Below are 14326 nucleotides of genomic sequence, written 5' to 3' on the forward strand. Positions count from 1 at the left end.
ATTGTTAGTTATGCATATACTTATTTCAGTACTAGATAAATTTGTCACTTATTATGTTATATATTAATGTATTAATAATGTCATGAAAAACAGTAACTAACAGTACATTTTAATAGTATTAACAATTACATTGATTAATTTATAAGCCTATTTTTAAATTTACTGAAATTGCTGAAAATGTCATTTCCTTTGTAATAAACAAGATTTCTTACAGGTTTTTAATTATTGGGTAAAAATATTTTTATGTTCTATCATTGAATTTGGCTTAATATGTACTACTTATAATCATACATAGAAAAAATTATATCCATTTTTACTCTGACATAAATAATATAATTAAAATAATTAACATTCATTAGAATATAAAAATATCAACATATCATTTTCATAATGGGTAGGTATAATTTATTTTATAGATAAATTTTCATAAATATTCAATATCGTTTAAAAATTACCTATTAAATTATATTGTTTATTAAACCAATAAAATTAAGTGTGTGAGATTATTAAATTCGACTATTTATCGAAACAAAAATTATTTCTGTAATTTTTAGTTTTGCTCTTCATTGATGACGAGCGTTGATTAATTTCTATTAAAAAGAATTATAAATAAATCGCATTATGGTAATTGATTTTGGATCATTCTCTTATATTTTTAAAGAGTGCTGTATGAAAAATTAAAACGACGGACTAATGATGCGTTTGATACGACAATTCTGAACACAATGAGTCTTGAATAATTTCTAAAAAATCATTTATATTGATATCAACGCCATGGACACAAGCTATTCCCCTGTGTCTGGTGAAATGAAGGGATTGTACTTTGTTTACAGTTTTTTCTACTGTATCAGACGATCACGGTGACACGCTAGAGCGATTAAATTATTTGAATGAGGCATTTCGAGAGAAGTTTGCAGTTTATACAACAAAACGGCGCGAACTTATTTCTTACTAATATGAGGCGCCCTAGTGTTTCTCGAGTAAGGCAAAACACTACTTGATCTTCAAAGCTAAGTCCCGTCTTAGCCAGCGTATTTTTCTGACATCGGACTATCTAATTATTATTAGTTTTAACCAATGTATCATGATTTTTTCGATATACGTATTCAAAATAAAGATGAAGTTCAAAAACAGGTCGATAACTTAGAAAATAAAGAATTTTTATCGTTACGGCATCTACATGACTGAATAATGACAGAAACTAGTAAATTCATAGGTCCAGCGCCTCGATTAAAATGATAGTGCTTCTTATACCGATCCTTCGTAACATGTGATACCAACTTTGTAAGTAAACAGAGAACACAAAAACAGTACAAATTTTTGCTTAAATATGTGCCCGATTTGACTTTGCTTCATCAGTGTCGCCATTTTTGTGTTTCATTAATCCACGACAGCTTATTTTCATGGAAGATGCTCGAAATGATCATCCTCGGTTTGCATTCAAACAATGGCTGTTCTTTTTCATTGTTTTTGCATTCCCTGTCCGTTTCTGATGTGGGTCTCACATGTTGTGAAACACCCTTATATTAATAAGTGTATTTTTGAAAAGTAACACCGGAACTTGTTTATACACCTACTAATTAAGTTAATTTATTCCATGTTAGGTCACTTTTATTTCCTTTTACATTCTCTTTGAAAATCTCGCGTACTGTCGTATTTCCGGTGTTCGGTCTTGTCATTTCCTGTTCTTTCTTTCTCTGTCAGCCTTTCACACCTGTTCGTTTCCTAGTACTCATCGGTCATACTTCATTCCTTTTGCTTCTGACATATTATCACAGAAATCTTTGATATTTGTGATATCAAATTAATATTTCCTTTCTAATACGTCCTCTATTATTTTTTGTTGTTGTAAATGTTCATAGTTATGATTTTACTTATATTACTGAAAGCAATATTGGGTATCGTTTAAACAAAAATAACTGATAAATAATTCTTTTAAAATTTATTTATTATCTAATTATTTTTTCGGGTAATGTTTTTATCCATCATATCTTACTTATTATTTATTATTGTTTAGCACCAATATTTAGTGTAATTTCAGAAATGGCATTCACTCATAAAATGGCATTTTATTTTTTCAAAAATAATATTAATTTCATTTGATTTTTATTTTTGTTCATATATGTATATAGTGTACAAAGTAATACATAAAAGAATTATAGGTACAAGTATTGGATAAAAGAAAATGCTGATATAAATTGTAAACCATAAAGATTATTAAACTAATCAATTCTTTAATAAATATTTTTATTCATAATTTTACAACTACTTATATCAATAAAAATGTAGTAAATGACAATGAAGAATGTCTAAGAATTTATAAAAAAAAATTACAATAACAATAGAAACGTTATTTACAAATGTGTCATGACACAATTATTATAGGTCTGAATAGACCCAATCATCATCTAAGAATTAAGATATAATATCAATCAACAATTTGTAGGACATTTTCATACATAAATTAGAAACTTGCATACCGGACAAAACATAGCATGTCGATAATCATTCAACGTTGACAGCAGACGTGTTAATTCTGCAGTAACCTATAAATGTAACATAAGCAGTCACGTGGCTGACAACCGTTAACCATTTCAAAAATAAAGAAAATACCGTACATCTTAAGCATATGGTCACTATTGAGGACACATACGAGTATGTATGGAAGCAACAATAAGGAATACTAATTAACGAATACTAAATTTGTAAATCTAGTGCACTAAACAAACACGGCCGATTTTTAAGCATACATTATTAATTTCGTACGTGTAACTGCGCTAGAATTAAATAGGACAGTTCAGTTAATTTTTCTTATGCAAAAAAAGACTTTCATACGATACCTCATCTTTGAGGAACGTACTATTATTTTTTAATGCGTATGAAGTATTTAGGACTTTTCTATGCGTGATATTTTATATTTTAGAATTTGAAAGACATTTTACTGTGATTTATTATGTATTTACTTTGTCTCTAAATTTTTTAATTTCTGAGTTATCAAATCCTTAAATTCCCAAATTATTAAATTTTCAAATTACCAAATCCTTAGGTTCTCAATTTCCAAATTTCAAATTTCTGATTTATTACATTTCCAAATTACTAAACTACTAAATTACTAAATTACTAAAATACCAAATATCTCAATTTCCAAGTCCCTAGATTCTCAATTTCCAACTCCCTAAATTACAAAATTACAAAATTACTAAATATCTTTATTTTCAAACTACCAAAATTTTAAATTATTACATTCTCAAATTACCAAATCCCTAGATTCTCAATTTCCAAATTTCTCATTTATCAAATTCCTGAATTCACAAATTATTAAATTACTAAAATACCAAATACCTAATTTTACAAATTCCTAGGATCTCAATTTCCAAATCCCTAAATTCCTAAATTACAAAATTACTAAATATCCCTATTTTTAAACTTCCAAATTTTTTAATTATTACATTTTCAAATTACCAAATCCCTAGATTCTCAATTTCCAAATTTCTCATTTATCAAATTCCTAAATTCTCAAATTATTAAATTACTAAAATACCAAATACCTAATTTTCCAAATTCCTAAATTACAAAATTACTAAATATCCCTATTTTCAAACTTCTAAATTTTTTAATTATTACATTTTCAAATTACCAAATCCCTAGATTCTCAATTTCCAAATTTCTCATTTATCAAATTCCTAAATTCTCAAATTATTAAATTACTAAAATACCAAATACCTAATTTTCCAAATTCCTAAATTACAAAATTACTAAATATCCCTATTTTCAAACTTCTAAATTTTTTAATTATTACATTTTCAAATTACCAAATCCCTAGATTCTCAATTTCCAAATTTCTCATTTATCAAATACCTAAATTCCCAAATTACTAAAATACCAAATATCTCAATTTCTAAATTCCTATGTTCTCATTTTCCAAATCCCTAAATTCCTAAATTACAAAATTACTAAAAATCTCTATCTTCAAACTTCCAAATTTTTAAAATATTAAATTTTAAAATTACCAAATCCCCAAATTCTCAAATTTCAAAATTTCTAAATCCTAAAATCTTCAAATTAAAGAATTTCCCAATTCCAACTTCAAAAGTTTTTTCCACCGACCCTATTACCACGGGTTGAGAATTGTTCTCATTCTATGCATCTTGAATTAATAATTATTGCTCTTAAGTCTAGGCTATAACTCATTGTAGTTTTGATCGTGGCCTTTGTAAGTATGCCGCGAAGCATGCGTATAAATTTCACAGCGCAATAGTGAAAGGGAATATAAGGGAAACTCGGATTCGATCTAAACCTCGGTAGAGGGGCTTATACAGGGTGTCATATAACTAGAGACACAAGCTGCATGTTGACGTTCCTGTATGAGAAAATAGACCGAAATGCAATAAAATTTCCTCATACAATTCGCTTAATACGTATGGCATAAAAATGGTAAAAGTGCAGCTGTTAATAAATATTACACCATCATTGATGTCTAAAATTGGATGTTTCTGCTAAAAGAACTAAAGATGACTTAGGTGACACATTAAACCACGTAATTTTTCCCTGAAGAAATCGTTAAAAACAACGAAGATTTGGAAAACAAATGTTATATGACTCACCCTGCTGTCTTGGTATCATTTTTATGATACAGAAATCGTTATCAATAATTCGATTACTATCAACCTCGCAATTTTAAAATAAATAACATTGATTCTTCGAATATCGGTGAATCGTTAGCTATTTATCATTGCCCTTGGCAAGTATAGATAGCGCTCATTACTGTATTTTAAATTACTCTTGCTAAATCAGAATAAAATTAAAGTAAATATAAAACTGTAAATACAGAGATTTTTTCTCTGTGTAGATCTATAGAATGAGGAATGGGACCAATACGGAAACCATCTTTAAAGTCAAGTGTTCAAAGATTGCATATCGATTCGTATCTAGATAAATTAGTTATTCTGTTTATGACAGATGTTCAACTGCTTTCGTAATTTTGAAGAAAATGGAGAAAATTGGGTTCCGTATATTTACATTAATTTGTGAAAATAAAACGGTAATGGAAATCAGAACTTGATGAATATTATTTCAAGACTGCATCTTCGATTAGAAGGATTCAAAAGCTGCTTTTCAGATTCAGAAGTTACGGAAGAAAGTTTTTGAATGTTTCAGCTCCTATTATAACAACTAAAATCAATTTGAAAACTTAGAACATTCTTTAGTACATCTGCATTAACTGTCCGTAGGTGCATTTCAGTCGTCATTAGAAAGTACAATTAAAAGTTCAAGATGAAATTCCGTAGAATGTTTTAGTCAATTAACTTTGCGTCGAAAATGATGTAATAATTATATACCTTTAAAATCTGTGTAATTTTCGTACAATTTACCATTTTCTTTGTAAAAGTCACGAAAGATATTTTTTACAAGCGCTGAAAATATAAAGACGCTCATCTGATATCAGATAGATAGCTAGCTATTTGCAATTATCGTTGATTAAATATTATTAATGTAAATCTATCAATCATAAAATTATGGCAACAATTTCTTTTATTGCTTATATTTTAAGAAAATAATATTAGCTCTGAGATAATTATCTATTTTGCAAGGTAAAACAAATTACATCATACATTGGTTAAATCATTACATCATATTGTTGGTTAAAATGTATCGAGTCGAAAAACGACTATATTGAAAAATAAAAATGATCTCTATAAAGAAAAAATATGTTTTTTTTATGTTATATTTATTTTGCTTGTGTCATGTATGTAGGTCCCGAAATTTTCGTAATTTAATTTAGTTGGTTTAAAAATGTTTTGGGACTTGTCCGCCATAATCAAGTCGGTATGGTCGGGTAGTGTTTTTAAATTTCTAACCTTACAACCCCAGTATTACCTGCACCACGAGCGTTTCATGGCTGTGTATATGATCACAATGTTTTCCCACCATTTACACAGGGAGGTACTCAGTGAGCGTTTTTATACCTATGCCTACTCCAGGCTAAAGCTAACAAAGCATGTGACTCACAATCACAATGAATTTAAAACATATATATATTTTATATTTATTTCTGAATTTGTTGTTTTCTCTGATTGCCATGTAATGCACATTTATTACAAAAACGATATTATACTTGCATAATGGCCAAACAAAATTATTGTAACTATTCATATAGTTATATATATGTTAATGTTATATATGTAACATTGGAACATTTCAAATTTATAGAATGATCTTTTGTTAAATTTGCCTTTTTCATAATCATTTTAGAATTGGCGAGCAAAAAGGCAAAAACCAGATTATTATTCATCAAGAGAGTTGAACAGAAGAAGAAATATACAACATGGGTGAAAGACGAGGTACCAAGGCATTAGAATTGTGGTGTCGACGAATAACAGAGGGTTATCCTGGTGTGAACGTGCAGAATATGACAACATCCTGGAAAGATGGTCTTGCATTTTGTGCAATGATTCATCACTTCAGACCAGATCTTATGTAAGTAAAGAAGTAACAAGTTTAACAAGTTTATAGCGAACATGCTAAGTATTGTCAATTATGAATACTGATATGTTTGAGTCAGATCAGGCCTTTAGATATAATGATAAGAATTTAGTATTCTTCTTTTTTCAGTTAGGGAGAAAGAGTTTAAGAAGTAGGATCAGAAAAGGCATGCTTTGGGATTCACTTTCTCTTACTTTGATAAATTCAATTTAAATTGATTGATTTCAATAGAAGAAACAAAATATTGTTAATACTGTTTAAAATATTCAATTTTATAATACAACAATATGAAAATACAAATATCTTATAATATAATATGTAGTTTACTCATTAATTAAAAACAAATTGTACTTGTAATTAAACAGTATTTTATACATTATAAATTATAATAGTATATTAGAAAGAAAACTAAGGTTTGGGTTGAAAGAATTGCCTTGTAATAATTTTTCATCCGTCATTTTAAAGCAATGATGGATAAATTAAAGTGTTTATTGAAAAACTTATGAGCACTGGTATGTATTTGTAAATTTATAAATTTGAAGATTCAAAGTGTTGAAAATTTGAAGATTTAGGAATTTAAAGATTAACAATTTTTAAATAGGAAAATATAAAATTTTTCATCTTTTAAATGAAAAAAGCTACCTGGGATATGTACTCACCATTCTTGCAAGTGAACTTTGATTAATACAATATTTTGCCATTATTTTTTATATTATTGTAGGATTAGGCTGCAAACTATGTTTACACTGGTAAACGAACATCTTCATGTTGTATAACTGGCTTTACATAATTTTTTTTTAATTTGTTGAAATGAACCATACTTTTCTTAAACTGTTTTCTACTTTTCTGAAATACGTTCGCTGCGGTTGTGCACGATTAGAATACTCGCTTCAATACGTTTCTGTTGTAGTTACTGAATTTTTATCGGACTTAATTACGCAATAAACATATCTACTTTTTCGTTATTTGCAAAAGCCATTAAGATACTAGCAAAAGCCATTAAGATGCCAGTTGTTTCAAAGTTCGACGTAATATATCTCGAAACTATAACCGAAAATAAGGTGTGCGTTTAAATATTTAGCAGTAAACAGTATGTAAGATCACAAGAACTATAGTAAATATGATATGATTGTAATAAATACGATAGCGACGTGTGATTCACCGCTAACGTTTGTATAATTGTATAAAATATAAAATATCTCTTAAAGTGTTATATCTTTAATGAGCCTAAATTATACATTTTGTAAGAAGAATATGACTTTGTTGCTGTGACTAAAATAATTTATAACTGAATAACATCTATTGCGCGTGATGAATATGCAAAATTGTTTTATTTAGAAACAAAATTTCAGACCAAAAAGTTTCACAGTATATTTTTTTCTTCATACCAAAACATTTCCTTTTTTATTATACCACAATTGCTGTCTATATTATAAATAAAGTCAGTAATGAAGCTTTAACTTCATTTTTCAAGAGAATAATTAGATTCTAATCCATGGTACCTCACAGATATTTTATCTTCTTGATGAATATTCATATTTTTTAATACTGTGCACACACTAGAATACACACACAGTTGTTAGCACATACATACTCATTGCAATTAATATTATTGTATGGTTACAGTGACTTCAATAGTTTAGACAAGGACAATGTTTATGAAAACAATGAGTTGGCTTTCAAAATAGCGGAACAGCATTTAGGAATTCCAGCACTTTTAGATGCTGAAGATATGGCCTCTTGTTCTGTACCTGATCGATTGTCAATTCTTACTTACCTCTCACAGTTCTACCAAACATTCGGTGGTAAATATATGCAAACAAATGTATTTAATTATTTTAATCATTAGGACTATTTTTACAAATATTCATTTTTAGAAGATATAATGTAGATAAAGTATTCATAAGTCTCTGAAATATAAAATATTTAAAGAAATAAATCATGACAGTTAATAATAAGTAAATCGTTAATTATTATTTGATTTTAATAAATACAGAATAGTTATTAGAAATATTTGGTATTGTACAGTATTTTGAGGACACACTTAAAAACATGTGACTTGAAAAAGTTGGAGAAATTTTTTTAGTGTATAAATACAGATTTTGTTGACTATATTCTTAGAGTTACAAAGTCTTTATGTTAAGTATTTTGTTTTACTTAGAAAAAAAAAAAACAATTCCATATTTTACATTTGGTTAAATGTAGTTTAATATCATATTTTTAAAGAGGTCTCTCAAAAATTATGTACAAGCAAATATTCTGATTCAGATTGTTTGTTATCAGTTTTCGAGTCACAATTAAATTGTGAACTATTTAATTCAAAATACTTTAACTTGTATTTATTTAAATCAATTTAAATTTATTCATATATCACACATGTACACTTTTGTATATTCAAGTTACTTTAAAAACAGTTTTTTTTAGTTATCAGACTTGCCTTTCATTATTTTATTTATGCATGAAAGATAAGGTGTACATGCACATTTTGAGTGAGCTATAAGCAAAATTGGTATAACATACAATAAATACGCGTTCTTGCTAGCTTCTTGTGCTGCTTTTTATTTTAAAGTTATGACAGAAGGTAATGTGATATAATATTAGATAAATTAAAAGGTACTTTGTATTAGTGATCGAAAACAATTAAGTGTTAACATTTATTCGAACATTTGAAAAAGGTAATCATTTTCAAGATTCTTTTTATCTTTAATTTTGGATGAAATTTTCTGTAACCATATTTAGAAAGTAGATTATTAACATTACTCTGAAACCCCTTTTATTGTGGATTTATTATAACTTGTTTTGTTTTTATTATAACTTTTTATAATTACTTGATAAACTATGTGTATATATTTTTCAGTAGTATTTAAATAATATATAACTACTCTATTTAAAGAATGTACATAACCGATGAAGTTTAACCATTTAACTTTAATACACTTTGTTTAATAGCAATCTAGGTTATTATTTCATCATTTGAATTAACATCTCTCTTTTAGGTTCATCGCCAAGTCGGCTTGCAGTAAACAGAACAACAGAAACCACAGAGGAGAAGATCGCACCAATACCTGAGTCTCCGAAAGAAAAGGTACAGAAGTCTTTGTTGTATGGAACGTAAAAAATTAATTAATGTTTTTGGTTTCTTTTTTTAAGAATCTCGCTTAATAATAGTTTTAAAGTTCGACAATAGTAGTATTAACCCTTTGACAGCGGATAGCACAATGATTAAATTTTTTGTACATATTTTCAAGCACACTTTTATATTAAAATTTTATGTTATCAAATATTTTAGCTTTCTTAAATTATTCTAGTATATAGCAATCGAAAGGAAAGTATACAATAAGCTTATTCAATGTAGTTTTCAAGAAGGTCAATTCCTATCACAAGGGAAAAATGTCTATCTCTTTAAATAACTGTCCAGATTCAGTTCCATTCTTGGGCAGTTAACAAGACTTGTTAACTGTTATTGCACAATTGTTATTGCACAATTAAATAATGATTATTTTCTTTATACAAAATTTGTATGTATAATTTCCTTTTGAATTATTACACGATTGTTACAATGTCACTCATATGTCACAGTCTTAGTTCAGTACAAAATAGATTTAGTCCTTTGTGGATGGGATGATTTGATATGTAAAGCAGTAAAATGATACTTGCTTGAGTCATTTGTCACAATTTTTTTGCATTTAACAGAAATACTCATCAATGATATTATATGATTTAAGATCTAGCATTTAATGACACTTTTTTAAATAATACAAACAGCATTCTATATACAAGTTTTATTTATTTGAATAATCATTACAATAATATGATTATAATTTCCTTTCTTTTAGTATCCTTTATTTGTGCCAGGAAAATTGCTTATGATTGATTAACTACTTAATGCTTAAACTTCAGATATGACATTAGATTTTTATTTTTGTTCTTTTAGTTATTTTGTACAATTGATGATGCATTTATGTAATATTGCACATGCATTTAAGTTTCACTTACTACACATTTAATTAAAAGTTTGATTAACTGACATAATGATATTTGCCTGTTCACGTTTTTGTAGTCTTCCTACTAAATTTTTGAAAAAGATGAAGATATATACGTTTTTTAATCATATCTTTCCTCTTTTTTGCTATAATATTCATTATCTAGAAGTAAAAATACTCTATAGGAAAGATTTTTCATGAAAAATTTGTCATGCTAAGAACAAAGTCTTCATGGAACCATTTATAAATAAATTTATATTCTAATAATGAATTACACCCCCTTTTTTGAATTTTATACTTTTGACTTAAATTACATTAATTTTTAGAATCATATTGGATCAACCATTTTTAATTTTATGTTCATAATTAGTGATCCAGTAAGTCCCAGAAAAAGTAAGTTTCAAAAAGAGAAATTTACTAAAAAAAAAACATGACACCAAGGGTTAAGCTATACTATACTTTGAATCTCATTTTGGAACCGAGAAATTAATTTCGGTTTTGTCTCGTACAATTTTAAACGAAGCTTAAACTTCTTATTGCTCTGAAATTTATGTTTCACTGATCACTCGCGCTGAAAATATTTAGCTGCGTGAATAAGCGTCCAACTATGGTCTTTAGCTGCAAACGCTTTACCAGATTCGGTAATTATTCAGAATAGAGATTTCATTGACCTTGAAATATGTTGTCAAGGACAATATTCTCAGCAACTTTTACTAGTTGAGAATAGTCCTTTTTTTTTTTAATATTTCCTAAAATACACTCAATACTTAAACCTAATATATTCTACTATCATATAATAAATTCAAGATATGATGTATCAATTATTGATGGATCTTATACAATAACAGAGTACAGTCTTTTGGAATGTAATATTTGTACCAAGTAGTATATACTTGTAACATAATTGTAATTGAAGTTTTTTGCGCATATCTTAGAAACTAAGATCAAAAGATGGTTGTTCATACATATGAACCAAGTTACTCTGGATGCCAACCTTGACAACATGTTTCAAAGTAATTGAAATCAGTAGGGAACTCCCTACTCCGAATAATTATCCCAGATTCTTTTGTGGCAGAAACATGTAGGTATTGTCCGCAAAGGATTAAAACTGTATCTTGAGTGACCCAGTATCCGCCGTCCAAGGGTTAAATCGTAAGATTACCAGCTTATTTTAAGTTTGTATTTGTACCAAATGCTACAATTTAGATTATAATATTTATTATATCGCCTGTTTACGTCAATATTTTGACTGCACTGTTCAGAAAATCAAAAACAGCGTTGTACGTTTAAGGACAACTAAATAGTTTGAATTAGAGGTGGTGCTATTAATTGTTGATAACTTACAGATACCTTATTGATACCGAACGATATATTGATGATATCGTCGACTTTAATTAAAGCGATTGAACGTCAAATGTAACGCATAATTTTCTTGTTCAAATCTATTTATTCTTATTTGAATTTAAAACCTAATCTAACCTGAATAGCTCATAGGTTAGGCTTTATTACAGCCACATGATATATGTTAGGCTCGTATGCCTTAGGTTGGGCTCTTTACGGAATTCAAACAAGAATAAATAGATTTAAGTAATAAAATTACGCGTTAACGATATTATTGTTCTATCATTTAGTGTCAATAAGTTAAATAAATCCGATCAAATTATACGTTACATATTTCGTTTATGATATTTATTGATAATGTTATCGATAGCAACACCTTTAGTTAAGTCACAAGTAAAATTAAGTGTGGTTCTTTATTTTCGTTTGTTCCTTGTTTGTGTACAATATTTTATTATAAAAAGGTACAAGCATCGCCACCATAAGTTTTGTTATCAGAATTTGAACAGTATGATGAAAATTAAAAGTCATATTTGTTTGAAATTAAGTTTCGTATCATTTATCTTGTTGATCTAACAAAGATTGAACATGTCACAATTAATCTTTCCTTCCTTTGTTATGTATATATTCAAGTTATTACTATATATTGAACATAATTGTTTGTATATCCGAGATTTTTCAACATTTTTAACTAGATTCTGAATTCTAGCAAGATCTTGTTAAGAAAAATCAATTCTTCTGCAATTTTGATTATTTCAAAATGGTTATCTTTGAGTTGGTGTTGATCATTGCAATCTTATAAAATGAAAAGAAAAAACTATGCCTTCCAAATAAAAGGATACATATGTCCCATTTAAAGGAAAAAAATGGTTATGAAATTAGAAAAGATGATATTTTAGTGAGAAGAAAGAAATATATCACAATATTAAGGAAAAAAGTAATAAAACAATTTTTTGAAAAACATTAATCCTCCAATAGTGACTTGAATTTTTCACACACAAATACTGGTTTTGATTCTTGAATCTTATTTTATTATGCAATATATGAAAAGCAAAAACTATTGAAGCAAACAGTTATAGAAACATGCATAATTTTATTAAATATTCCTTCACCAATATGCAGGATTATGCATCAGCATTGAAGGTTTAAAAATTCTATGTATGATATCTAGAAATGATGTTAGATTGCAAGAAATTTAAAAAGTTGACTATAGTCATCTTCAGCCATGGATGGCTATGAATACAGTCATCTTGACTATATACACTTGGGTGCAACATTGGTTTCTTTTAGCTAAGAATAAGTGTAGAAATTGAAATCTACAACCAGTCACCATCGATTTTAGTAAAATACAGGGAGAACTTAAAAGGGGAACTTAAATAGAAAATAATAGGTTATAAGAAAATTGAGTAATGAACAATATGCATATGTTCATACAAACTGATTTTACTTAATGCGATATTTGTACTTAATAAAATCTAGTTTCAATATATTTGGTTTTCTTTTACCAAATTTGTAATGTGAACTTGCTTCTCATTTAAGGTTTGATTTAATCAAATACCAGCTATATTTGTTTTCGAATACCGAAAATAAGATTTCGTGTACCAATTAGCTGTTTTTGTATATAATTAGTGGCACACATGCCACTTGCTGATTACCTCTGGTCTAAATGGCATTAGGGAGAACTTTAGAACGTAATGAAAGTATAGGAAGAGTTTAAGGAAAATCTAGGGAGAATATAGTTAAAATTCAGAAAACACTTTAAAAGAATGCAAAATGAGTCTGGGTAAAACCTAGGAAGTGTAGAAATTTAAGATGAGTCTAGGCAGAGTGTAGGAAAAACTTAAAGCTAAAACGAATTCAGAAAAACCAAGGAAAGCCTAAGGAAAATCTGAGGAGATTCCAAAGAGAATTCAGGAAGAGTCTAGGGAGAATTGAGGAGGATTCTAGGTATACAGAACCTCAGAGAGCTTAGGTATGTAAACCGTAATAAAAGCTTAGGAAGAGCATGGGGGAAGACCAGTAAGAGCTTAATCTAAACACTCATCTTATACTACCTCTTTAACTAAGGGAAACCTACGTTGCACCTTAGTGTACATGGTGTGCTCTCAACAATGGGTGCCTTCCACTGAGCGAAGTTGAAATGTACATCTCCTCATGAATCTTCTCGGTATGTTCTCTTTTATTTTTTCTAGGGTTTGTAGCATGTATTTGTGTTGTTCCCCTAGTTATTACCGTTGTTAATAGTTTATGATCTCTTCAAAAATTGTTTCTCTGAAATTGGATTCTTCGAATCTCAATCAGCATGTCATTCTATGATTTTTCTATTCTGTAACTGAATTTGATAACAGTTATGTATTATATTATACAGTTGAATGTCCTGAATCTGTTTCTGACAATTATACTCTTCAGCATCCATCTTTTCTTGTATCATTCAATAGGTATTTATTATGTGCACATAGATTTGTATGTATCGTATACGAATTTAAAACTCATTTTTTGTCAGTAGTCTTAATTTTTCAGAA

General features: G+C 28.0%; 2 protein-coding genes across 22 annotated transcripts in view; one reads left to right on the forward strand and one right to left on the reverse strand.

Annotated features, from left to right (window-relative positions):
- The window catches only part of LOC100874850 (uncharacterized), a 67925-nt gene extending 60531 nt beyond the window's left edge, over positions 1 to 7394 (reverse strand). For 6 of the 12 annotated variants that reach the window (XR_013039138.1, XR_013039137.1, XR_013039135.1 and 3 more), the window contains exon 1: positions 7143 to 7393. The gene's annotated coding sequence lies outside the window, so the exon portion shown is untranslated. Of the gene's footprint in view, positions 1 to 7142 lie in introns of all 12 variants that reach the window. The other 6 variants (XM_076534729.1, XM_076534728.1, XM_076534727.1 and 3 more) reach the window with 3 other exon arrangements.
- MICAL-like (protein) overlaps positions 1 to 14326 on the forward strand; it is an 80304-nt gene that overhangs the window by 53947 nt on the left and 12031 nt on the right. For 4 of the 10 annotated variants that reach the window (XM_012288061.2, XM_012288060.2, XM_076534720.1 and 1 more), the window contains exons 2-4: positions 6253 to 6477; positions 8110 to 8288; positions 9480 to 9568. In XM_012288061.2, coding sequence (XP_012143451.2) covers positions 6326 to 6477; positions 8110 to 8288; positions 9480 to 9568 — 420 coding nt within the window. In that variant the 5' untranslated portion in view covers positions 6253 to 6325. Of the gene's footprint in view, positions 1 to 5801; positions 5951 to 6002; positions 6142 to 6252; positions 6478 to 7431; positions 7545 to 8109; positions 8289 to 9479; positions 9569 to 12605; positions 13972 to 14326 lie in introns of those variants that run through there. The other 6 variants (XM_012288057.2, XM_012288058.2, XM_012288059.2 and 3 more) reach the window with 6 other exon arrangements.

Source organism: Megachile rotundata, chromosome 8, assembly GCF_050947335.1.
Source record: "Megachile rotundata isolate GNS110a chromosome 8, iyMegRotu1, whole genome shotgun sequence".
Lineage (NCBI taxonomy): Eukaryota > Metazoa > Arthropoda > Insecta > Hymenoptera > Megachilidae > Megachile > Megachile rotundata.